The sequence below is a fragment of the Miscanthus floridulus genome, chromosome 4 (assembly GCF_019320115.1).
Source record: "Miscanthus floridulus cultivar M001 chromosome 4, ASM1932011v1, whole genome shotgun sequence".
NCBI classification, from domain to species: domain Eukaryota; kingdom Viridiplantae; phylum Streptophyta; class Magnoliopsida; order Poales; family Poaceae; genus Miscanthus; species Miscanthus floridulus.
Window position 1 is genome coordinate 121,674,706 of NC_089583.1, and position 25,870 is coordinate 121,700,575.

General features: G+C 48.5%; 2 protein-coding genes and 2 pseudogenes across 2 annotated transcripts; 2 read left to right on the top strand and 2 right to left on the bottom strand.

Moving 5' to 3' along the window:
• Window positions 1-445: 445 nt before the first annotated feature.
• On the bottom strand, window positions 446-955 carry LOC136549238 (glucan endo-1,3-beta-glucosidase-like). Its single transcript, XM_066540486.1, has one exon. The coding sequence runs from the start codon at window positions 953-955 to the stop codon at window positions 446-448; it is 510 nt and encodes a 169-aa protein (XP_066396583.1).
• Window positions 956-2,293: 1,338 nt separating this feature from the next.
• On the bottom strand, window positions 2,294-3,519 carry LOC136549239 (transcription factor MYB17-like; annotated as a pseudogene).
• A 3,746-nt stretch (window positions 3,520-7,265) lies between these two features.
• On the top strand, window positions 7,266-15,989 carry LOC136549240 (acid phosphatase 1-like). Its single transcript, XM_066540487.1, has 3 exons — window positions 7,266-7,625; window positions 15,437-15,675; window positions 15,842-15,989. Exons 1-3 carry the CDS (start codon window positions 7,266-7,268, stop codon window positions 15,987-15,989), a joined length of 747 nt encoding a protein of 248 aa, XP_066396584.1.
• LOC136552931 (cytochrome P450 714B1-like) lies at window positions 15,313-24,371 on the top strand (annotated as a pseudogene).
• Window positions 24,372-25,870: the final 1,499 nt, after the last annotated feature.

Here is a 25,870-nt window from a genome sequence, read left to right on the forward strand (position 1 = left end):
CCAGCGGGCATGGTATATAAAGCTCCTCATCGTTTTGCTATGCTAGAATTGTATTGTTTCCATGCCTTTACTTGTCCATAATCATAATCATTATGTTTAGTTTTCAGTGTGTTTAGTGCCTATTTTTAAATGAGCATATCAAGCCTGGAAAAGTAGTGTGCTGGTATTTTGCTAGTGGTGTGTCAAACTAACTAAATAGTGAAATTGATGCTTACTACGGGGCATATATTGGATCCGATGATGGGATTGCAGAAATTTGAGTGCAAATAGCAACACGCTTGTCTTTTGTGCAGCTAGCTTATTGGTTTCATTTTCATAGCGTCTTCTTATGGGAGCTACTATGTGTATGATAATTTCCAGAGCAGTGCAAAGCATCGACGTTTCATTAAAGATCATATACTTGGACGTGTTCAGATAGTAATAATAAAATAAATTACAGAAGTCCTCAAGAATCCACGAGACAAACAAAAATGAGCGAGAGCGGAGTAGTAGCATAACTCACCGATCCTTGACGGAGGAGACCAGGATCATACTTGGGCGTGAAATCCGTGTTGAAGATCCCAAAATTCCTCTCCGCGACCGACCCGGGCTTCTGGTTCTCATCGAACACCGAGAACACGCACGTCTTGAGCCTCCTCCCCGGCATCATCGGCGTGCCCTTGCCGACGCTACACACCCTTATCATCCCGGCATTGAAATCCCTGGCCTCCTCCAGACCCACCCCGACCTGCCCGGCCTCCGCCTTGGTCGGCCACCCCGCCTCGCCGACGGCAATCTCCACCCCATCTCCGTACCAGAGCCTCTTCATCGCCATGTAGATGGCGTCCATCTGCGCGTCGAACATGCTCGTGTAGTTGATCTTCGTCGCGGGGTCGTACACCCCGGCGTTGGGATGGAACACGGCGTAGTTCAGCGTCGCCGCGTTGTAGCTGAAGTACGGGTACGCGTTCACCATGAACGGCGACCCGGTCCATCCTGCAGCCAATTAATCATTAAAACTAAAGAAAACAGACGAACCAACAGATCGACTTATAGGCTGTTTGGTTTGCCGGATCAAACTGTTCGGGTCAAGGTGGCTCCGGATGGAGTGGCTCCTTGCTTTTCCGACGGACGAGTTGATTCTAGAAAATGAACCGCGGCCCTTACCCAGATGACTTCATTTCATACCTCAATCCAAACAAAGTTATAAGGTTCGGATGACTCGACCGGTCTGTGATCCAACCCAAACAGGTCATTAGTGTGTGGTCTATCTCGGTAGCTCGAAAAAGTTTGTGTTTGATCCGTCGATCAGGATCTCCGTTATCCCTGACAGAAAGGTGCATCATATGGGTGCAGACTGCAGAGCGAGCTCGCCGATGACGTACGGGCTCTGTGCTGAGAGTACTGGCAGTAGTATCTAGCATGTACTGTACAGTATTATATATGTGTATATCTATTTTGTATCGTGGACATTTGTGTCCGACATCCTAAGCCATGCATGGCACTTTCCGCGTGTAGCATTTCCAAAACCGAATGGTATTGTTATGCATGGTACGTGGTATTTTAGCGCCTATCGGCCACCGGACAGCCGACATATACTTATCGGCCCCCGCGCGCCCGATAGGTGGTATGACACGATTCCCTGCTGAAAGGCCGATAGTAATATGTCGGCGCCCCAAGGGCCGATGCCCCAGTCACTCCTGCGGCCAATTAATCATTAAAAAGATATTATTAAAAAAATACACCGGAGGTTCATTAACTTTCGGTAAAGTGTCATCTAGGTCCATCAATTTTGAAACTGTATTTTTGGTCCATGAATTTTAAAATGGTTCAATACAGGTCCACGCATGCATGCATGTATGTTGGCTTCGGCCTTCGGTCTTTGCGCGCGTACAGCAGCCACTGCATGGACCTCCGGCGGCGTTCCCGTAGTCCACGGACCGCTCGTCGCGTCGTGGCTGGCCACGAGGATCACGTTAACGAGAGCATCTCTCATCGACGACGAGTTGGCTACACGGAGGAGGACCGGATCATCTGGTCACTCTACAGCTCCATCGGCAGCCGCCATCGCTCACGTGCTCGACAACCGGCGCGAGTTTCATGCCGTGGCTCAGGGCGATGGGACGACGCGAGCAGAGTCTGGGTGGCGTGTAGCGGGGGAGGTGAACTGAACGTGAACAGGCGGTGGCGAGCTCAGGCGGCATGTGTACGTATACCATGTATGTACGTACGCGTACGCAGACGAACGCATGCAGAACGCGGTCACGTACCTCTAGTCTACTACTCTGGTGACTGATAATGAGATCGAGCAAAGTTACTCAAACGGAGCGAACAGGCAGCACGGCGCGTCGGCGAACACGTCGGCCTGCGGGAACACCGAGAACGCGCCGAGCCGGCCTTGCAGCAACGCGAAGTCCTCCATCGCCAGGTCCAGGAACGCCCGGTAGTCGTCGTCCGCCGTAGCCTCGGTCCCGTAGGTCGACGCGGCCGAGGAATCGTCGCCGCCGAGCTCAGCACGCAGCGCCTGCGCCGGCACACCAGCTGCCGCCGCACTCGCCTCCGGACCATGCCCCTGCTGCTGCGCGGCTGCGCCGCGGAAAGAATCCCCGACCTCGGAGTTCCAGAGGCGCAGGAAGATGTCGGGCGCCACCGCCACGTGCTCGGCGGCGACGGCGGTGGACGACGACGAGGAGGCTGTGGCGGAGGTGATCGTTGTTGTGGCCGAGGACGAGAGCAGGGATAGGCGCGCCCCGGCCTCGAGGCGGGCGGTCTCCCACTGGGCCATGTGGCGAGCGGCGGGGCAGGACGACGCGGCCGCCGCCCTGGCGAGCTGGGCGGCAGCAGCGCCCTCGCCGGCGACGGCGACAGCGAGCGCATCCTGGCGGAGCTGCTTCTTCATGTGCGTGTTCCAGTAGTTCTTGATCTCGTTGTCCGTCCAGCCCGGCAGCTGTGCCGCGATCATGGACCACCTGAGATCACAACGTTCCAGCACGTGAGCGAGGCTGGCTTTCGTGTGCTCCAGATGCATGTTCGTTACATGAATGCACATGAGTGATGAGTTGCAGAGTCACAGTGAGCATCCAAAATACAGAACGCACTGCTGAAGAGCGTACTCCTACTTTTGACGGCACGTACTGAGCGCGCGTGAGCAGGGAGAAAGAGAGAGGCACACCGTACAGCCTACGTATGAATGAGTTGAGACTTGGCTCACTTGTTGCCGACTATGGCGTGGAGCTGGAGGATGGAATTGTGCTCCTCGGGGGTGAAGGGCCCGCGCTTGAGATGTCCGGGCGCAGGTAGTTGGTCCACCGCAGCCGGCAGCTCTTGCCACACCGGTTCAGCCCTGCAATGCAAGCGCGCGCGGCAGATCACCCAAATCGCTCCAGAAACGACGAGCCAATGCAAACGGCCAGGTCACGCATGCACCAAGCGGCCGGGCGGGCTCGATCGAGGAGCAGACAGAGCAGGTACCCGCCGCCGGAGGTCCATGCAGTGCCTGCTGTACGCGCGCAAAGACCGGAGGCCGAAGCCGACGTGCATGGATGCATGCGTACATCTATAGTGAACCATTTTAAAAGTTCATGGACCAAAAAATGCGGTTTCAAAGTTGATGGACCTAAATGGCACCAAACGAAAGTTAATGGACCAAAAAATACAGTTTCAAAGTTGATGGACCTAGATGATACTTCACCGAAAGTTAATGAACATCCGGTGCATTTTACTCTAAAAAAATACATGATACTCCAGTCCAATCCATCCAGCGGGCATGGTATATAAAGCTCCTCGTCGTCTTGCTATGCTAGAATTGTATTGTTTCCATGCCTTTACATGTCTATAATCATAATCATTATGTTTAGTTTTCAGTGTGTTTAGTGCCTATTTTTAAATTAGCATATCAAGTCTGGAACAAGTAGTGTACGGGTATTTTGCTAGTGGTGTGTCAAACTAACTAAATAGTGAAATGGATGCTTACTATGGGGCATATATTGGGTCCGATGATGGGATCGCAGAAATTTGAATGCAAATAGCAACACGCTTGTCTTTTGTGCAGCTAGCTTATTGGTTTTATTTTCATAGCGTCTTCTTACAGGAGCTACTATGTGTACGATAATTTCCAGAGCAGTGCAAAGTAGCGACGTTTCATTAAAGATCATATACCGTTAGACATCCCCAGTCCCCCGCACCCACCTGCCCCTCACATCCCCAGTCCCCCGCACCCGCTGGATCCGGCCCCTCCCCTCCCTCCCCTTCTTCTTCCCCGCCGACGGCCGGCCCCTCCCTCCCTCCCCTTCTTCTTCCCCGCCGGTGGCCGGCCCCTCCCCTTCTTCCCCGCTGGCGGCTGCCGGATTCGGCCCCTCCCCTCCGTCCCCTTCTTCTTCCCCTTCGGCGACTGTCGAATCCGGCCCCTCCCCTCCCTCCCCTTCTTCTTCCCCGCCGGCGGCTGCCGGATCCGGTCCCTCCCCTCCCTCCCCTTCTTCTTCCCCGTCGGTGGCCGCCGGATCCAGCCCCTCCCCTCCCCTTCTTCTTCCCCGCCGGCGGCCGTCGGATCCCGCCCCTCCCCTTCTTCTTCCCGGCGATGGCGCAGGGCGGCTCGGCCCCTCCCGGCGATGCGGAGCAGCAGCAGCAGCGGGTGGCGGTGCAGATCCGCCCTCCTCCCCTCCCTCCATGGTTCCACCGGCGGGTGGCATCGCGGATCCGGTGGGATGGAGCCACCACGGCGCGGATCCAGCGGATAGGTGTCCTCCGACGGCAGATCCGGTGGGTTGGATCCCGGTGGCGGTGGATCCATGGATCTGACGGCGGGCTCCATGGTGGCGGCCCCTCCCCTCCCCTTCTTCTTCTCCCTGTCAGCCGGCAGCTGTGGTGGTGGTGGTGGTGGCTGTGGTGGTGGTGGCCGGCGCACCCCAGGCGTGGATGGTGGCGGCGGGCGTGGATGGCGACGGCGGTGCTGGTGGTGCGGGCGTGGATGGCGGCGTGCCTTTTTATTTATTTTTTGGAAAAAAAAGTTTGCGAGTGTTTTTTTTTTTTTTTTGCACTCGGCAACGTCTTTGCCGAGTGTCCGATAAAAAACACTCGGCAAACTAGTGTTTGTCGTTAAAGGGTTTGCCAAGTGTCGTTTGCCAAGTGTTTTTTTGGTCTTTGTTGAGTGTGCTCGGCACTCGGCAAAGCTCTTGATCCGGTATTGATGCATATACATGATATGGACATGCATGCTGAAGACATTTCATGGAAACATCGTCGCCACTTGATCTGCCAGTGGTGTCGTACTGGTTCCCAGCAATGAGATCAGGGACGACTGCTAGCTGGTCACATGCCCTGCCGCTAGCTAGCTTTTGCATGCTGCTTCGTCGCCCGGCACTCAACCGTCAACTTGCAAATATTTCATGACGACTACTACTAGCTTGACTTCTTTTCGGCTAGAGCAAGTCCAATGATACAACCAAGTATTTAGCTTTTAGTTAAGTTATAAAACCTAAGTTATATATTCACGGTCTTTTATTTATCTACAAGAATTTTTTTTATTGTTACTTTTACACATATTCTAGCTTCCGTTTCCTAATCCTCCTCACATTCAGTTATGTCTAGGCCTAGAATTGTATAGGCTCTCGTGTCTAGCTGGTTGCTTGCATGGGAGTCAAACTCATCTCTCTTCTCTTCTCCGCATCAGTATTTGTGTTTAGCTGTAAGGATGCCTCCGATGGGTGTCCAAATAGCTAGTTGACGTCAGACATGGAGGAGAAAGAGAGCATGTAAAACTAACACGCTAGTAACGGATAAATCAATTAGCTCGCATGCTGTCCAAGCAATTAACAGGGTCTGACCTACTTGTCCCCACATTCTTTTATGATGTGCATTCTAAGGGCACCCACCAAACTAAGAGTCAGATACTAGCTTTAAGTCAATATCTCCAATAGTATTAGTTTTTAGCAATGGCATATAGTATGATTAGACCCACATGACACTAACGTATTTTTAGAATATGTGTATGAGCCTATCTCTTAACCAGAAGCTGGCTTTTCTCTCTCTCCTATTAAAATATAAAAAAAATGCTAAGAGCTAGCTTACTAGAGTCACCCATTGCGGGTGCTAGGCTTTTTTATTTTTTAAATCTTCTCTCCCTCCACGGGAGACTATTATTGTACTTACACTTAGGCGGAAGACAGTAGTCACGTAGCTAGCTACTGGTAGGTTATACATATTCATGTGGTCGAGCACCATATAGACACTGTCCACTGACACCATTGTATAATTTTAATCTGGAAACACACAGTTAAGCTAGCATGCCACTATATTCGCCAATGCATGCCACTACCTTGGTGTCGTCGTATCGACCCGTCTTTCGGTGGTCAAATTACTATGTTTAGTAGTACTACGAGGTATATACTCTCCTCTCGCTCGCTCGCTTCCATTGCGCGTGCGTCACGATGTGATACGTACTCCAATTACAGCACAATACTTGTACATATCTTACTGTTCGCAGAGGAAAGAAGGTCAAGATGTAGCACGTAGCAGGGCACTGGGCGTGCCCACGTGTTGCGCCGGCGGAGCGAGCAAATGGCGCGCGCGCGGCAGCAATGGCGTCACGGACGACCGGCGCCGCGAGTGGTGGATTCACACACTGGACCTAATCCAAAAGGCATCGTACTCGTACCCACGTGTTGCTAGAGTAGCTGTCGTCGTACGCGCGCACGTACGCGGTACGCCGTAGCCCCTGCTTTTGCTGGCTTTCAAATGCACCGGGCAAAGTCGCCGACCAATGCTGCAGCCTTGTCGAGCAACAAGCTTTAGTGTGCACCACCCTATTCTATAAAACCCATGCATCACCAGCTCTGCTTTGCTCATCGATCTCGGCTAGCTAGCTAAGCTAGGCGCACGTACACTGCTTGCTTTAGTTTTGCTGAGGTCTGTCGTCTTTGGCGGCCGGACACTGAATTATAGGAGCAGCAGGCAGCAGTCGCTAAGGTCCGGCGCTCGAGACGATCCAATTCCAATCCAATAAGAGCAAGTATTAAGGAGCCAGCAAGGCCGGCGGGGAGCACAGCCACGTCAGAAAAATCACTGCTGGCGGAGAGAGAAAAGGAGAGAGAGAGTGGAGCGGGCGGCTAGCTAAACGTCGACTGAAAGCCGGCGGATGCGCGCGCATGCAGCTTCATTGGCTACGCTATTGCTGCACTTACCGTTGGTTGGCTGCATGTGTTATATCAATGCTGCTGCTGCTGTATTAAATGTTGTCCACACTGGTGTTTATCCAGCCGGCAGCCGACTGAACCATAATACTTGCTCTAATGGCGGCGCGCTCGATGATGACGACATCCGCTCTCCTCGCGACGCTGGCCGTCGCCTTGGTCCTGCCATGGCTGGAGGCCGCCGAGGGGGCGCCGTGGTTCTGGCCCCCGATCAGCGGCGACGACCCGTACTGTCTCACATGGCGCGTGATGGTGGAGGCGAACAACGCCAAGGGGTGGCGCGCTGTGCCGGCGCAGTGCGTGGGCTACGTCCGCGGGTACATGCCCTGGGGCCAGTACTACCGGGACGTCGGCGCCGTCGCGGAGGAGGCGGCCGCCTACGCCGCCCAGGTCGCGCCGCCCGCCGGTGGCAACGACGGCCGCGACGCCAGGGTGCTCGACGTCGACGAAGCAGTTCGGGTACGTACGATCGATCGAGGACATGCACTGCATGCATCGATCTATGAAAGCGAGAGCAAGCAAGCTAGTTGTCGTCGTGCTGAGTGCTGACGGAGTATATTCAGTAAGTTATTCCGTAGCCATCTTCATTTACGATAGTTTTATATACTAATTTACAATAATATCAATACATATTTATGATAGTTAGGTTACAATAACGCATGGACATATTTACCATAACGTCATAGTCAACCACTTAACATGAAATTGCTATAATCTCGTAAATTAACATAGTAATTATCGTAACTCAAAGTGACTACAGAATAAGTTATTTTGTAGCCGGCTACAGGGTAGTAGTTATATATCCGTGCGCGATTGAGGATAGCGCAAAAGGAATATGCCGTCATTTTACTGTAGCCAGGACGATTATTGTTCAGCTATCCAAGCAACAGTAAGAATGAATAATTGAAGACTTCGTCTCGAAGGCTCCTTCAGACGATAAACATGAAGGACACTCCCTTCGCGCTATAAAGCGAGACGTCGGGCGCATTCATTCATCATCGAAGAGCCAAGCATCGAACCGAAGACCACCAGCCTCAGACACGCACTCTCATCCACCACCCACTCCACCAACTCTCCACTCACACATACACCATGAAGACATGATCTCAGAAGGACTCTGAAAATCATCCACCTGTAATAGTAACACTCCGCTTATTTAGTAGCCACTCCACCGTTGTAAATTAGAGAATAAAGGAGGTCCCCGTAATCTTCCTGCGCTTGTAAGATAATCCCTAAGATTTGTGCTAAGTGCTTGGGGTTTCCCAAAAGGGAAAGCCGTATGTAAGCTTGCTATGTGGAAATAAATTAAGCTTTCCTGTTTTAATCACAGCCTTCCTTTAAGCTCGTTCATATGGGGCGATGTCTCTATGTGCTAGGGACCCTAGAGCAGAAACCTCTGCGTGTGTTGTTCTCATGTTAGCCCTGGTAGCGGCGTTTGTAGAGAACCCTGTGTGCGCAGAGAAGTGTTTCCTACGGGTTGAACTGTCTGGGGAGACGATAAAGCCTGAGTCTTGTGTGTGCGTGGCTGTGGATAGCGAGGGAGGAGATCGGGTTAGCCTGGTTCTGAAGCGAGCTAGTGATGCATATGGTGAGTACCGAGTAGGACTGTCACAAGCATAGTCGCATGACCGACCAAACTGTTGGTCTCGTCAGCCTGCAAAAAATCCTGACAAATAATTATCCGCATACGCATATTCGCTAATCGCGAAAGCGACATCCCACCATATTTCCAGAGGCCCGGTGCCTAAAATAGTAAAGTGGTTGAGCCACTCCCGGGTGAGTGCCCGTGTATTGTTCATATTCCGAATTTGAATAGTAGCCACGAATTTGAATAGTGCTATGAATAGTAACTCAAAATTTTGAATTTTAAATTTTGAATCCTCGGTGAGTAAGCCCCCGTGTAGCAGTGGTATCAGAGCCTAGTTATTAAAATTTGAATTAAATGGATTCACTTATATTGCCAAGTTTAAACAATTTATCAGTACAACCTCAGTCAGATACTTTATTTATAATGGAAACTTTAGATAGTCAGATTCAATATTATGAGAAAAAATTAAGTAAGATTCCTGAAGAATATAATACATCTATGCTATGTGAATGGTCTGCTATAAGAGGAAAAAAACTCTACTTTAGACGAGAAATATATAGAATTGATAATATAAAGAAAGATAGAGAACTAAAGAATAAATATTTTAAAACACCTGTTGTGATAAAGAAATAGAAAGATGAGTTAAAAACTAAAGACAAAGAGTCTTATAAAGTCAAAGAAGTTGTGCAGATGGATAATATTGAATACATTACAAATGAAGAAGAGCAATGGGAGATTAATAATGAGTTTTTATTAGAAAGTTATGAAGAAGAAGAAAATAATGCTCAAAGTTACCAAGATTTTATACTCTTTAGATAATAAAGAGTTACACAATCTAGATAATGCAATGGAAGGGTTAGATATAATATCTAAAAATATTAATAATCCCATAGAAACAAAAATAGAATTAATGAATCAAGATGAATCAAGATGACTGTGAGCATGATTGGATAAAAGAAAGAGGGGATTATAATATAAAATATGCTTTTTGTATATTTTATCCTAGTCAAGAAAATAGACTTACATGTAGTAAATGTTTAAAGCAAGCATGTGCTTCATGTTCAAGAATTACTAACCAAAAATGGAGACAAAAAGTAGAACTAGAATCAGAAGATAAATTATTAGCAAGCAGAGTCAGAAATTTAGAGAATAGAATAAATAGCTTAGAAGCAGAATTAGAAGAGCTAAAGAGTAAAATAGAAAACAATGAAGCTAATAATAGAGAAGAAAATTATAAAGGCCTTACCAAGTTAAAGGATCAAGCAATGTTAAATAAAAAAATGATAACGCAATACAATTAAAATAAGCCATAATAAACTTTGGTAGCAAATATATAGTTAGATTACCATTTAAAGAGATTATAGGAATAAGAGTACCTGTAAAAGTTAAATTAATGCCTAACATATCCTATAAAATATTAGTATTAGTAGACACCGGTTGTACAAAAAATATTATACATGATAAATATTTTATAAAATGCCCAGAAATAGTTCATACAATAGATCAAGATAAAACAGAAATATCTACTGATATGTCTGGGATAAAAAAAGGTTCATAATCAACTAGCTTATGATGTTGAAGTACAAATAAATAACACAAAATATATAATGGATGAAATTACAATAAGAGATCTATCTATGATACATGATGATATGATATTAGGATTAAGATTTTTACAATTCTCTTTACAAACAACCATCATACATGAGCAAGGTATAACATTTATTCGTTATCAAGACAACATTCCATATATAATATAAATATGAAAGATTATAAATTCTAATCTAGGAAAGACCAACCTAGAACTCCAAGGATCTGATGAAAAGATCCCTAATAATCATATAGATGAAGAGCTAGGTGAAAATATAGAAGAATTTCATATAGCAAACTCATGCATATAATGTATGAGTCTGCAATCATTAGCACCAAATTGGTATAAAGATATAAAATCTAAAAAGGATATAGATAAAATTATAAGAAAATTGAAAGCTATTCAGATAATCAGAGAAATACCAATAATGCATTGGGATAAAAATGGTATAATATGTAAAATTAACATAATAAATCCTGACTATATAATCAATATAAGCCCTATAGAAACAACACCTAAAGATATAGAAGAATGTAAGATGCATATTGAAGAATTATTAAAATTAGGAGCTATAAGAGAAAGCCGAAGTCCTCATATATCAGCTTCATTTATAGTTAGAAATCATTCTGAAATAGCTAGAGAAAAGTCAAGAATGGTTATTAATTATAAAAGACTAAATGATAATACTATAGATGATGTTTATAATATCCCATATAAGCTAGAATGGATAAATAGAATACAAGAAAGTAAATATTTCTCAAAATTTGATTTAAAAGCTCGGTTTTGGCAAATAAAAATAGCAGAAGAATCAATACAATGGATTGCTTTCACATGTCCTCAATGCTATTTTGAATGGCTAGTAATGCCCTTAGGATTAAAAAATGCCTCCGTTCTATTTCAAAGAAAAATGTAAAATATTTTTTATGAAAATCAAGAATTCATATTAGTTTATATTGATGACTTATTAGTTTTCTCAAAATCCTATAACGAGCATATAGCTCATCTGAAAACCTTCTTTAGAAAGGTAGAACAACATAGGTTAATATTGTCTAATAGGAAAATAGAGATATGTAAGGAAAAGATAAATTTTTTAGGTCATGAAATAGGAGAGGAAAAATTTTATTTACAAGATCATATTACAAAGAAAATCTTAGAATTTCCAGATATCATGAATGATAACAAAACACTGCAACAATTCATAGGAATAGTAAATTATGCTAAAAATTATATTGAAAATTTAGCTGAGCTAGCTGGTCCATTGTATACAAAATTAAGAAAAAAAATGGGCAAAAACATTTTAATTCTGAAGATATAAAGTTAGTAAGAACTATTAAAGAAAAGATCAAAGATTTAAAACCCCTAGAGTTACCTTTAGATGATAATTATTTCATTATAGAGACAGATGCATCCAAGTTAGGATGTGGTGCAATATTAAAGCAAAAACCATAAAAGTACTCTCCATAGTTAGAAGAAAAAATATGCAGGTATGCTTTAGAAAAATATAAGCTAAAAGCAATAAACAGTATGGATAGAGAAATTTTAGATGTTATCAATACAATAAATGCTTTTAGATTATATCTAGGATTTAAAGAGTTCACAGTTAAGACAGACTGTGAAGCTATATGCAGATACTACAATAAAGTCAATAGTAAGAAAAGTTCAACTAGACGATGGGTTTTATTTGAAGATATTATTACTGAAAATAGCTATAAAGTAATATTTGAGCATATAAAAGGTAAAGATAATACATTACCTGATATATTTTCACGATCTTCTATTTTGTAGGAATGAAGAGAGGAATAAGCCCTATTGGGGGTGAATGTTTCAGCTTTGGAATTGATAATAAGCTAAGAATTTTTCCACCAAATACTTATAAATTAAAGCCTCAAGACCATATTGTTCTAGATGATATACAAAAATGCATTCTAGACAATTTTTTGTTCCAATATAACAATAAAAGAGAAGATAAAGATTATATGCTAGCAATATTAAATAGTTTGGCTGAATATTTTCATATGATTAATAGAAAAATATAACCAAAAGAACCATCTAGCAATATAGAGAAAAAAATCAATATATGTTATATATAGGGGAAAAACACCAGAAATTTATATATCATTTGAAGAAGTTATAGCTCAGCAAATAGAAAAAGAAAACGATGGAGGAGTGTCTTGAAAAAAAATATTTAGATGTTGATCAAGCTCTTTCATATGCAAGAAGTATTCTGGGAGTAAACTATTTCTTAGAACCAGCAACCAAAGATTATATCCAGAAATATAGGAAGGTCAATAAAATAAAACCAATATGGGCAGGGCCAAATATAAGAGAAGAATGATCGTCTAGACTGCATACATATAAAGAGGTGGTAAAAAAGATATAAATCCATTGAATGAAGAATATGTTAATACTAAGATGAAAAAAAATAGAGTCAATAACTCTTCAATGGAAGAAAGATATAAAAGAAGAAATCTTACAAGAAATAAAAGATGAAATAGATGAAAATTTTGAAAATATAATAAAAGACTATGAAGTAAATATTAAGAAAGATTATGAGTCAAAAATGAATATACAGATATCAGACTATGAGGAAAACGATGATGAGATATTGGATATCCGTAGTCATGAACAAAGACCAGAATATTAGATTTCAATATGCTGAAAATTTCTATATAGGAAATATATTCCTTATGTTGATAAGGTGTTATCAACAATTTGGCTGGGGGAAGACAACAGATAATGCTACATTGCCGTGTCCCTTGATTTGATGTTTGCAACATCAATTATTCGGGCGTGGAAGATAATACCAAAGAATAATTCATATCCAGAAGGATAAGACCGTGCGCGATGGAGGATAATGCAAAAGGAATATATAGTCATTCTACTGTAGCTAGGATGATTATTGTCCAGCTGTCCAGGCAATAGTAAGAAGGAATAATTGAAGACTTCGCCTCGAAGGCTCCTTTAGACGATAAGTATGAAGGACACTCCCTTTGCGCTATAAAGCGAGACGTCGGGCGCATTTATTCAACATCGAAGAGCCAAGTATAGAACCAAAGACCACCAGCCTCAGACACGCACTCTCATCCACCACCCACTCCACCAACTCTCCACTCAACATACACCATGAAGACATGATCTCAAAAGGACTCTGAGAATCATCCACCTGTAATAGTAACATTCTGCTTATTTAGTAGCCACTCCACCGTTGTAAATTAAAGAATAAAAGAGGTCTCCATGATCTTCCTGCACTTGTAAGGTAATCCCTAAGGTTTGTACTAAGTGCTTGGGGTTTTCCGAAAGGAAAAGTTGTATGTAAGTTTGCTCTGTGGAAATGAATTAAGCTTTTCTGTTTTAATCCCTGTCTTCCTTTAAACTCATTCATATGGGACGATGTCTCTATGCTAGGGACCCTAGAGGAGAAACCTCTGCGTGTGTTGTTCTCGTGTTAGTCCTGGCAGTGACATTTGTAGAGAACCTTGTGTGCGCAGAGAAGTATTCCCTTCGGGTGAAACTGCCTGGGAAGACGATAAAGCCTGAGTCCTGTGTGTGCGTGGCTATAGATAGCGAGGGAGGAGACCGGGTTAGCCTGGTTCTGAAGGGAGCTAGTGATGCATACGGAGAATATTGAGTAGGACTGTCACAAGCATAGTCTACGACCGGCCGAACTGTTGGTCTCGCTAGCCTACAAAAGATCCTAACAAATATTTATCCGCGTACGCATATTCGCTAATCGCGGTTAACTAATCGCGAAAGCGACATCCCACCATATTTGCAGAGGCCCGGTGCCTTGAATAGTAAAGTGGTTGAGCCACTCCCGGGTGAGTGCTCGCGCACTGTTCATATTCCGAATTTGAATAGTAGCCGCGAATTTGAATAGTGCTATGAATAGTACTTGAAATTTCGAAATTTGAATTTTGAATCCTCGGTGAGTAAGCCCCATGTAGCAGTGATAAATTGTTTAAACTTGGCAATATAAGTAAATCCCTTTAATTCAAATTTTAATAACCAGTCTCTGATACCACCACTGCTACACGGGGCTTACTCACCAAGGTTTCAAAATTCAAATTTTGAAATTTCGACTTACTATTCATAGCACTATTTAAATTCACGGCTACTATTCAAATTCGTGGTACTATTTAAATTCAAAATATGAACAATACGCGAGCACTCATCCGAGAGTGGCTCAACCACTTTACTATTCAAGGCAATGGGCCTCTGCAAATATGGTGGGATGTCGCTTTCGCGATTAGCGAATATGCGTATGCGGATAAATATTTGGCAGGATCTTTTGCAGGCTGGCGAGACCAACAGTTCGGCCGGTCGTGCGACTATGCTTGTGACAGTTCTACTCGGTACTCACCGTATGCATCACTAGCTCGCTTCAGAACCAAGCTAACCCGGTCTCCTCCCTCGCTATCCACAGCCACGCACACACAAGACTCAGGCTCTATCGTCTCCCCAGACAGTTTCACCCGAAGGGAACACTTCTCTGCGCACACAGGGTTCTCTACAAACGCCGTTACTAGGGCTAACACGAGAACAACACACGCAGAGGTTTCTCCTCTAGGGTCCCTAGCATAGAGACATCGTCCCATATGAACAAGCTTAAAGGAAGGCAGGGGTTAAAATAGAAAAGCTTAATTTATTTTCACAGAGCAAGCTTACATACGGCTTTTCCTTTCAGGAAACCCCAAGCACTTAGCACAAACCTTAGGAATTACTTTACAAGCGTAGAAAGATCACGGGGACCTCCTTTATTCTCTAATTTACAACGGTGGAGTGGCTACTAAATAAGCGGAGTGTTACTATTACAGGTGGATGATTCTCAGAGTTCTTCTGAGATCATGTCTTCATGGTGTATGTGTGAGTGGAGAGTTGATGAAGTGGGTGGTGGATGAGAGTGCGTGTCTGAGGCTGGTGGTCTTCGGTTCGATGCTTGGCTCTTCGATGATGAATGAATGCGCCCGACGTCTCGCTTTATAGCACGAAGGGAGTATCATTCATGCTTATCGTCTAAAGGAGCCTTCGAAGCGAAGTCTTCAATTATTCTTTCTTACTGTTGCCTGGACAGCTGGACAATAATCGTCCTAGCTGTCCTCCATCGCGCACGGCCTTATCAGTCTAGATATGGATTATTTGGCTTTCAGGGCGTGGGCGAGCAGGGCGATCTGCCCGGGGACACCTGCGATGCAATGGCTGTTCCAGACGCTGAGAAGCCGAGGGTTCAGGGTGTTCCTGGTGACTGGGAGGGACGAAGAGACCCTGGGCTCCTGCACCGCCGCCAATCTCGCCGCCGCCGGCTTCTCGTGGTACGACCGTCTCATCATGAGGTACGCACGCTACTGTCTCTCTTCTCTTCAATTCTTCATTGTTTGCAGAGGCGCGGCGTACCGTGGGCATTGGCGACGCAATTACACATAGCTGCTCCGGCCCAACACACCTATATATACATACATAGGGCCTAGTAACTTGACGTGGACGGGACCGTTTTTGCAGAGGCGCTTTGTACCGTGGGCAGAGCTCGGTGGCGTTCAAGTCGGCGGTGGTGGAGGACTTCGTCCCAGGCTCTTCGATCTCATGCATATCACACCACCCGGTGCCGTACGCGTGCCCCTGCCTGTGGACTGAGCCTGACTTACGCTGATGAACACACGGAGAACGGAGGTGCTAGCTGGATCAGCAGGTTCAGACTTGCCGGTGAGCTAGCTGCTTGTTGGTGCTTGCAGTTCGATGTATTTCACATAGATGCATGCAGAGGAAACAAAACCGGAACAACTAACGCCCCCCCCCCACCCCCCCCCCCCCCCCCCCCCCCCCCCCCCCAACAGAAAATTGGGCGGGTCACGAAAGGCATTTGGATGGACGCTTCATTTCTGCCTGAGTAATGGAACGTTTTTTTTTTTTTTTGGAACCGACCGAGGAGTACTGTAGGGTTCCAGCAGGACGATTCCTTTGTCTGGTAGCGAGCTGGAAGCGAGACGTGCTTACGGCAACCGCGCCGACATGAGGCGGGCCATGACGACGACGACCACGGCGGCGGCGGCTCAGAGCGGCGGCGGCGTGCACGACTACCGCCAGGCGCTGTTCCCGCACTACGAGAGGTGGAGGAAGGAGTACGGTACGTTACGATCGCAGGCGCATGCATAACGCTCGCTCGCTCGTCCGTGCATGTGTGTTGGTTGTTATTATCCCTTTAGGCTTCGTTCGTTCCTTTGCAGGGAATTGATTCCCAGCCGATCGATCTCTTCGATAATTTGTATTAGTTTGGAATTGTTCGTGTCCTAGAACGGCCAGGAATGGCCTAACCGAACGGTGCCTTATTAGGCGGTTAATGCTCGCGATCAAGCGGTTACTTTCAACTGACCACGGTTTGGTGCAAATTACTACTCGATCCCTTCCATTCATGCAAATTATCATAGGTCATGAACTTTCCCCAACTTTAACAAAAAAAAGGATAAAAAATATATATTAGATGCACTTTCATAGCACACGATGAACGACGAAACTATGCTGGTGCTGCTAATGTTGTTTGGTGTCTAATTAAAAAGCTTGATATCGGAGTTTGGGCAAAGCTAAAGTCCCGTTTGGTACAACTTCATATGGCTCGGCCCTAGCTCTGGCTCTGATTCTTCGATACTGCACTATAGCCAAACTGTTTTCCTTTCTCCTCCAATCCGTGTGAAGCCACCATTTTTTATTCACCGGCTATCGTACCTCCATGCACTGTGGCAAATTAAGAGCCAAAGCCGTACCAAACGGGCCTAATTAATCAAGCAGCACTTTAAGATGGAGCTAGGGAAGTAGCAAGTGTAAAGTTTTAATGATTTGTTTACAAATTTTGATCAGTTGCCTTAAAGTAGATTTGTTTTAGTGATTTGTTTCCAAGTAGATTTTGATTGTGGAGGCAACAAAGTAACTAGGATGGTGTCATTATCGATCCAAATAAACTACTCTTTTCGTTCTAAAATAACTACACATCTTGCTTTCAGAAGTCAAAAAATCTTTTAAAGTTTGACGAAATATATATAATAACATCCTAATATTTTATGTTGTTTGATAAGTGCTATCAGGCCCTCTTTGGATCCCATATCTTATAGTATAAAGCCACTAAACTTTAGACCACCCTACCTTTTCAGGCTCAAACAGAAGATCTAAAGTGATATCTAAAGTTTAGATCATCTCACAAAATTTTATACAACAAAGGTGGTCTAAAATTTTAGTTCTCAACTAAACTTTAGAACGGAGAATCCAAACATGCCCTTAGATTAATATTGAAATATATTTTATAATAAACATACCAGGAGATGCAAAATATTGATAATAATAATTTGTGTACATCTCGTTAAAAGGTTTGACTCATCAAAACAGGAATGTATAGCAACCTGATATATATCAGCACGAAAGAAGAAACAATAATTGAACAGTGCGTGGGTGGGAACTATTCTGGCTATACCATCGAGTCTAGAGATAGATAGGTATATGCTTCAAGTGAAATGACAATCTGGTCCAAAACAAGTGAGAACAATAATTGAGCTGCTAGCATGCGCTTTCCCTAAAACAAAATCTTCAAATGTTAATGCGCTAATAATATCGCTAGGCCGCACTTTTTATCTCTTTGACCAGACCGGAGTAGTGTCATATACTCAAGGTGAGCTTTTCTTTCTGAAAACCACTGAATGGTGCCTACAAAAAGAGAGAGAAATATATATATATATATTAAAAGACAGTAAGGAAACAGTTGAATGGTAGCCAACGCTTGGCTTTCTTTTCAATCAGAATCCCATCTTTTTGGCCGTCTCTTTTTGAGCGAGACAAATGCAAATAAAATGATTCCACAGTGCGCGCAATGTTATGGAGCAAATGATATGATAATGTGTTGAGGTAGCTAGCTGTTCTTTTTTTTTCTCGAATATGCCATTATATTAAGGAGAAGAGTTTAAAGAAACGTACCACGCGCTTCTATCGAGCGCCAAAGGAGATCGACTTAACACAGCCGAAGCTGGACCATCCTAGCAAAAGACCTCATGTTTTGATATTACATAAAAGGAAACAACCAATATCGATGCAGCTTTGTGGCCTTGCGTCTTTGCGGCTGCCTGGACGGTGCCTTTCCAACGGCCAGGAAGAGCTTGTCCAGCGCCTCGGCTTCGGATGTAGTCAGGTTGCCGTCGAAGAGCCTGTCAAAGGCCTCCAACTCCGAAGCGGATGGCGCAGATGGATCCCTGGTGTATCCCATATGCTGCAAGATCAGCACCTCAACTCGCTTGGAAGCTGGCACTCGGGAGAGGCTCAGAGCCGTCAACCGCCTACTCCGCCACGGCAGTACCGGCTTAGCAGAAGGCTGTTTGGGAGGCTCGCGAATCAGCGAAGAGTCCCTCTTACGCGTGACATTGTTGATGAAGCTGTCGAGGCGTCGTTTGGCGGAGTCGTCGTTGTCCACGGCCTGATGGGTAACCCCTAGTGATGAACTGGAAGGGTCATCCACCGTGAGGTTGACCGTGTGTGTCTTTGGCAAGTCCACTGCCCACCGAATGGGGCGTGGGGGTGGTGTCCGCAACACACAGGAGGCTACCGCATCCTCCAGCAGGGGGCCGCCACCGTCGGTGCCTCATCCGAAAGCTGGGGGTCGCCGAAGTTGACGGGAGGTGCTCAAGGGAAGGCCACGCGACGATCTGACTGCCGACGAGCGAGGCTGAGAACTCCTCAACCATCGGGTCCTCCGAGATGTCGCGATCCTGCGTGGCGCCTAGGTACAACGTGAGCGTCAACGGGTCGGGTTCAACCATGCCCGTCACGTTGGTCAACCCACCGTGCCTTGCCTCAGTTCCAGTAGCGACCGAGGTGAAGTCCGATGCCGTTTGGGTGGCCCCTGTCGACCGCCCGTGACTATCGGTGGCGACACTCGTTGCCGTAGCGGTGTCGTCCCCCTTCAGTCGGCGCCAACGTCTCCAATGCCTCCGCCGTCTGCGCCCACCGCTACCGCGCGTGGTCGCACCTGGCAAAGCAGGTGCTGCACCCGGCATAGCCCCAGCCGCGCTCAACGTGTCGCCCTGAGTACGCGGTCGGTTGCCCAAGATACGCTCCCAGATAGGGCGTCGTTGCCGGCCTTCTGGAGCACCAACTGTGCCGGAGCCGGAAGTATGCACCTTTCGCCGCTGCTTACAGTCCCGCGCAAGGTGTCGGAACCCCTTGCATCGGAGGCAGCTTGCAGGTTGCCACCCAGTGCGCGGTGGACAGACAGTTGAAGCACTTCCCGCGTAGATCCGTCGAATAGCGGGTAGGGGGCCACTGGTTCACCGATGGAGTGCGGGCGGGGCATGCCCCTCTGGCACCGCTTAACGACTCCTGTGACAAGACCTCACGCCAGTCGTCGGCATCCGAAGCGGAGATGCGATGGCGGGCGGAGCCCCCTCCGCGACGTCCGAGGCGCTGTCGGGCAGGGACATGGCCATCCACAGGCCGAGCAGGCAGGCTGTGCACCAGCTGGGGGCAGCGCCGTGGCCGGCGATTCCTGCGGTTGCGTCGCCCGTGCAGAACGCCAGCACCAGTAGCACTGTTGTGCGCACCTCCTGCGACGTAGGCTGGTCGGGCCCTCTCAGCCAGGGGGCGCTTACCCCGCTCAGCAGCAGCACTGTCGCGAGTGAGGCGTGGCTTGGCACGCTCTAGCAAAGGCGACGTCCGGAACTGCGACCCCTGGCGGACTGCGTCGAGGTAGGAGGTTGGGGAGGTGACGGGCGACCTCTCTGCGTCAGAGTCGTCAAGGTCCTCATCCTCCCAACGACGAGCCTTGGAACGCCCCATCGATCCATCCCTAGGGTGGAAGGGGGAGGCGAGGGGGGACAGAGAGGACGACGGGTTGGGCGCGGAGGGGTGCACGAGGAAGATGTCGAGCCCCGACGCCGGATCAGGCCGTTGTGACGAACTGGGCGCCGAGGCGTCCTCGTCATCCGTGACGTCCTCGACGAGAACCAGCGACTCGTCCTCCACCAGCCACGATTTGGGCTGGGAAGCGGCTGCGCCTGCGCCTGACGGCGGTTGGGGGTGCCAGAGACGGCTCCCCCGCAGGGCTCTGGGGAGCTCGTGTCAACGGTGACCGCCCCCGGCGGCGGAGGCGGCATGGGTGGCGCCGTCAACACTGTAGAGGAAGGAGTGGAATCCACAGGCGATGTTGGCAGCGGCGTGGCCTCCCCACGAATGGCCGAGGTGCCCGCACCCGGCCTAGCGGCCTCAGCGCGTTTGACGGCCGCGACGGTGATGGCCACGGCAGCAGCAGCCTCCGGCGGCGTCGAAGGGGCGGAGTGGGTGGGGTGACGCCGGATCGGGGCCCTTGGTGAGGCTGCGTGGAGCCCACGGGCTCGGCACCGGCGGGGGAACTCGTTTGGGCTGGCACGGCGTCCGGCGCAGGTGGCGGATCCTCCGCGCATGGCCTTGGGGCGGCCGCGGCTGGCTCCGGCGGTGGATGGGGCGGTGGGGCGCCGGTGGAGTCCTGCCCCTGGAGCACGACCGAGATGGCCGCCGTCTTGCGCACGCAGGCCTCCGCCCCCGTACCTTGACATCGTACCTTGACGCCGGATTCAGGCCCGGGTGCGGCGTCGTGAGCGGGCAGTGGCCGCAACCGTGTTTTTAGGAGTCGGCGTCATCGTAGGCGGAGGTCGCGGGCGTCGGGGTGGTGCGGGTGGCGATGGCAGCGGCAGATCTAGGGCTGGAGAGGGAGTGGTGGAGCACGGGGTGCCGGGTGGGCGGAGCGGCGGGCTCGCGGCCCGGTGGGGGCGAGGACGGCGCCCCACAGCGCGTCCAGGGGCAGGGGTGGCCGTAGCTAGCTGTTCTGTTCTGTTCATTCCCTCCGTGACCGGACAGAAGCACACAGGACAGGACACAACCCACAGATTTGCCGGATAAATAGAACTCAGTTTATCTTTATCACCAAGCGAGTGGGACTCTTTTGAGGATTCCATTGAAATGATTATTATTAGTCAATGCCTGTCATCTGATAGATAGAGATCATCATCGAGCATTGACGATGGTCCCGTTTGGATCAGGTAAACCCTTTTACAAACTCCAATCGCTAGTGAGAATCAGCTAATAGATTTTCATAAACCGGGTGGTCGAATAGTTCAAAATAGACTGTAAGTTGGATTATTTGGATCAGGTAGTGCTTTTTTTAAGCAATCTAGCAACTTGTTTCAGCTGATGCAACCAGGGCTTCAGACTCCCTGAAAGTTGAAACTACGTTGTCCAAATGGACCTACCCGGCCGGCAAATTATTAAATGGTTCTAGCTCCGTTCTAAATGAATTTTCTTCTAATTTTGACCGGATTTATATAGAAAAAAATTGAAACTGAGAGGGTGCCCTCGCAACTTGGCCCAGTGTTCCATGGCTGGCGGTCTGCCCAATGTTTAGCTGACGGTGTTTCTACCAGGACCCGAAGACTGGCTACAGGTTGGCCGGCCAGCAGCTCGGTGGGTTGCATCTTGCATGCACTGGCCGTGGATCACCGTCCTATAGACAGTAGCCGTCATTGGTCATGGCGGTTGGCGGGCTTGCCTCTGCGTGAACCTGAATCTTCCCGGAGCGGTTCACCTGAGATGGTACAGAGATTTGATCTGATCGTCCATCCAGCGATCCGATCCGCCCTTCCGCGACGCCCACCACAAGCGACAAGGTGCTGCCTGTCCTCGGCGCCTCTGGCTCTGGATGGTCCTCCTCCTCCTCCGTCCTCGTCGTCGACGACTCGACGTCTCGCGCCGGCCCAGCCGCGCAAAGTGAGGCAGAGATTGCTGCGCCTTTGGATCTGATGTCCTCTCCTCTACTTTGTCGCACTGCCAAAAAGCAGCACGTACTCCTACTTGCCGATTCCCGCACGCATCACGCGTCCATGGCTCATGCCTGAGTGGAGTACTGGAGTGGAGGAGAGTATCGTTTGGCCGGACCCGGCCGGCTCAGCTGTCAGCTCGGCTCTGCCTTTTTCGGCGTTCGGTCTGCCACGAAACCAAATTCCGGCCATCTGTCTGCCTGTCAACTGTCACATCAAGCGCCATCGACCTATCCATGATCATGTATCGTCTTGTGTTTCCAAGCATGCATTAGCGACCAATTAATAAGTGAAATGATGGTGATTGCATGCTAATAACGCCTCAATACGCTGCGTGCTTGATCGTGTGCGTGCAGGCCCGATCTTCACCTACTCGATCGGGAGCATGGTGTTCCTGCACGCCAGCCGGGCAGACGTGGTCCGGAACCTCGGCCTCTGCGTGTCGTCGCTGGACCTCGGCAAGAGCTCCTACATGAAGGTGACGCACCGGCCGCTCTTCGGCGACGGCATCCTCAAGTCCAGCGGCGAGGCCTGGGAGCACCAGCGCGGAGGCTCATCGCGCCCGAGTTCTTTCCGGACAAGGTCAAGGGCATGGTGGACCTCATGGTCAGCTCGGCCACGGCGCTGGTGGCGGCGTGGGAGGACAGGATTAGCATGATCGGCGGCCGCGGCGGTGGCGCGGAGCTGGAGCTCAAGATCGACGACGACATCAGGGCCTACTCCGCCGACGTCATCTCCAGGACGTGCTTCGGCAGCAGCTACGTCAAGGGCAAGAGGATCTTCGCGGTGATCAGGGAGCTGCAGAAGGCGGTGTCCAAGCCCAACCTGCTGGCCGAGATGACCGGCCTCAGCTTCCTCCCAACGAGGACCAACAGGGAGGCGTGGAGGCTCAACAGGGTCGTGCGGGACCTGGTGCTGGACGTCGTCAGGGAGAGCCGGGACGACGACAGGAACCTGCTGAACGCGATGCTCCGCAGCGCCGCGGCGTCCGCCGGCGACGACCGCGTGGCGGCGGTGGAGGAGTTCGTTGTGGACAACTGCAAGAACATCTACTTCGCCGGGTACGAGACCACGGCGGTGACCGCCGCCTGGTGCATGATGCTCCTGGTGCTGCACCCGGAGTGGCAGGACCTGGTGCGCGACGAGGCGCGGCAGGCGTGCGCTTGCGCCGCGCCGGACTTCGCGTCCCTGCACAAGATGAAGAAGGTAAATTCATACGACGTACTACACGCCAGCACTCACAGTAGCATGCACGCACGCACGCGCTCACAGTACCCTATCAGGCTATCAGCTTGCTACGACGTGCTCTCAACCAAGTGTGTTGTTGTTGCACTTGCAGCTGACGACGGTGATCCAGGAGACGCTGCGGCTGTACCCGGCGGGCGCGGTGGTGTCGAGGCAGGCGTGCTCGTGCCGGCGGGCGTCAACATCTACGTGCCCGTGTCTCGACGGTGCACCTGGACCCGGAGCTGTGGGGCGCCGACGCGGGGGAGTTCGACCCGGGGCGGTTCGCGGACGACGCGCGGGGGCACCACCAGCGGCAGCCGCACGCGTACCTCCCCTTCGAGGCCGGCGCGCGCACCTGCCTCGGCCAGGCCTTCGCCATGGCCGAGCTCAAGGTCCTGCTGGCGCTCGTGCTGTCCAGGTTCCAGATCAGCCTGTCGCCGGCCTACGTGCACTCGCCGGCGCTCAGGCTCATCGTGGAGCCCGAGCACGGCGTGCGGCTTGTGCTCAGGAACGTGGAGCCCAGGTGCTAGCTAGCTGGGCCTGATGCCGCTGGTCGTTCCGTGGGCTTGACCTCGTTCATTCCTTTCTTCCACGTTGGTCCTCGCTGAAACGGAATTTCGGCCCAATCGTTAATAATCTGCAGGGTCACGCACGGGTCACGGCGATTGCATTGTACAGATTGGACAGGAGGATAGATGTAGGGGATATTCAGACCGGTGTCTCTGTCTCGTTCTGCCATTTGGATTGTGTTTTAAAATACACACTCAACGTGGCGCATGCACGCAAGCCCTTGCTGCAGTTTGCAATTTGCAAGCATCAGCTAAGTAAAGGCACTTCCATGGTACTTAGCATATATACTAGCATAGCATATTCTGGCTTCTCTGGATCAGCACTTTCTTCTGTCTGCTTAAAGTACCTGTAATCAGGGATGATAAGAATAGATGTTGCAGCTGAGAGCCAAGATTAGGTGAAGACTGTGTGGTCATAATGGCGTGATCTGGACTCTAGATAGTATATACTCCTAATTCATGGGGAAATGATAGCGACTTGTGAGCTAGACAACCAAGGCCCCAGAAGGGTTTTCCTATTCGTTTCTGATAAATGGCTCTGCAAATCCTGTCTGCAGTATCAGTGAAACATGAGACTTCAGTAAACGTTCAGATCCTCGATCCTCCACGGGCTTCCTGACGAGCCAGTGTTGCAAAAGCTTTTTGCAATATTTGATTGAAGAAGGAAACACGCTAATAAACTTCTGCCCAAACTGATCAGACATTCAGACTTCCACGGTTCCACCACAGACTTTTTCCATCAATTGTCCATTCAGAACACAGCTTTCTTACATTATTCAGACTCGGAACTGGGACAACTCGGATTTTCCAAAGACCCAAGATTCGTCGCCAGTCCATATCCAAGCAATGCATAAAGTTGGCGTCAAAGACTGTATATGTATGCATCCACAGATCCACTCCTTGAAATTCTGAAGAAAAATGCTTTGCTGATCCCAACCTGCCGATACCTGAAACTTACCTGACATAGTAGCTACATAAACTCCATGCTGAAGGTTGTCAGTTATGGCCATGTCGTCGCCTAACCACGTTGGGTACGAATAGAGTCTACTATGGCGATAGATGCCCCCTTTCATCTCAAAGCACTTTCAGAGATGAAAAAGGTTCACCAGTTTGTTGCTTAAAGATGGGAGCTGGTAGGCCAAACTGAACAAATACCGGATGACCTTCAGGAAAAGGTAAAGTAAACAATTACAAACTCGATCAGGTTTCCTGTTGTTCGGCAGAGATTCGTTAAGAAAAACGACACTTTTCGCGTGGACAGAAGTTAGGAAGAAACTCATAATTGAGAGACGTCGATCTCAGCGCGTAGTTGTGGTGATCGTTGATCGGTAGTCTGAGACGATCGACTGGATAGCGACTGAAATATGGCCACACTGATGAGTATGAAATTGCCCAAACTGGGCGCTTCTCACGTGAAAATCTGGCGATTCGCTGTATCAATCACGCCTGATAATGTGCTACGAGAGCTTAACAAAACAAGAAGCCTGCGCCGGTTATGAACAACGACGGCACTGTGGTGAGAGAGAGAGAGAGAATATTTTGATCTCTCGATGGAAGTGAGCGACATCCTTAGGGTGCAGTAGTTCATCCAACGATGTCCAAAACCATTCATCACTGAATAAGTGGAAATGAGAAAATATGTCATAACCTTTTTTTTTTGTAACTAGTGCATCGTTTTAATGGACAGTGATTGCTGAACGATCTTCCCACAAAAAACTTGTGAATGCTTGATTATCCAGCATGTTCATTTTTGTGGATATTGGTTAGCCTATTGTTTATATTTCAACAGACCATCAGCATGCATTTTTGGGTGTAAATTTTAACTTCAGATTTTTATTTCGATGATACAAAAAAGATGGCGAAGAGCTCTACATGACTATATACATCCCACTCGATGACATTAAAATTAATGTGGC

Bases quoted from the DNA above. Each gene is read 5' to 3' on its own strand.
- LOC136549238 (XM_066540486.1), bottom strand. From the start codon at position 955: ATGGTGAACGCGTACCCGTACTTCAGCTACAACGCGGCGACGCTGAAC.
- LOC136549240 (XM_066540487.1), top strand. From the start codon at position 7,266: ATGGCGGCGCGCTCGATGATGACGACATCCGCTCTCCTCGCGACGCTG. The intron at 7,626-15,436 runs GTACGTACGATC...TAATCGTCCTAG, and splicing joins ACGTCGACGAAGCAGTTCGG to CTGTCCTCCATCGCGCACGG. The intron at 15,676-15,841 runs GTACGCACGCTA...CCGTTTTTGCAG, and splicing joins TACGACCGTCTCATCATGAG to AGGCGCTTTGTACCGTGGGC.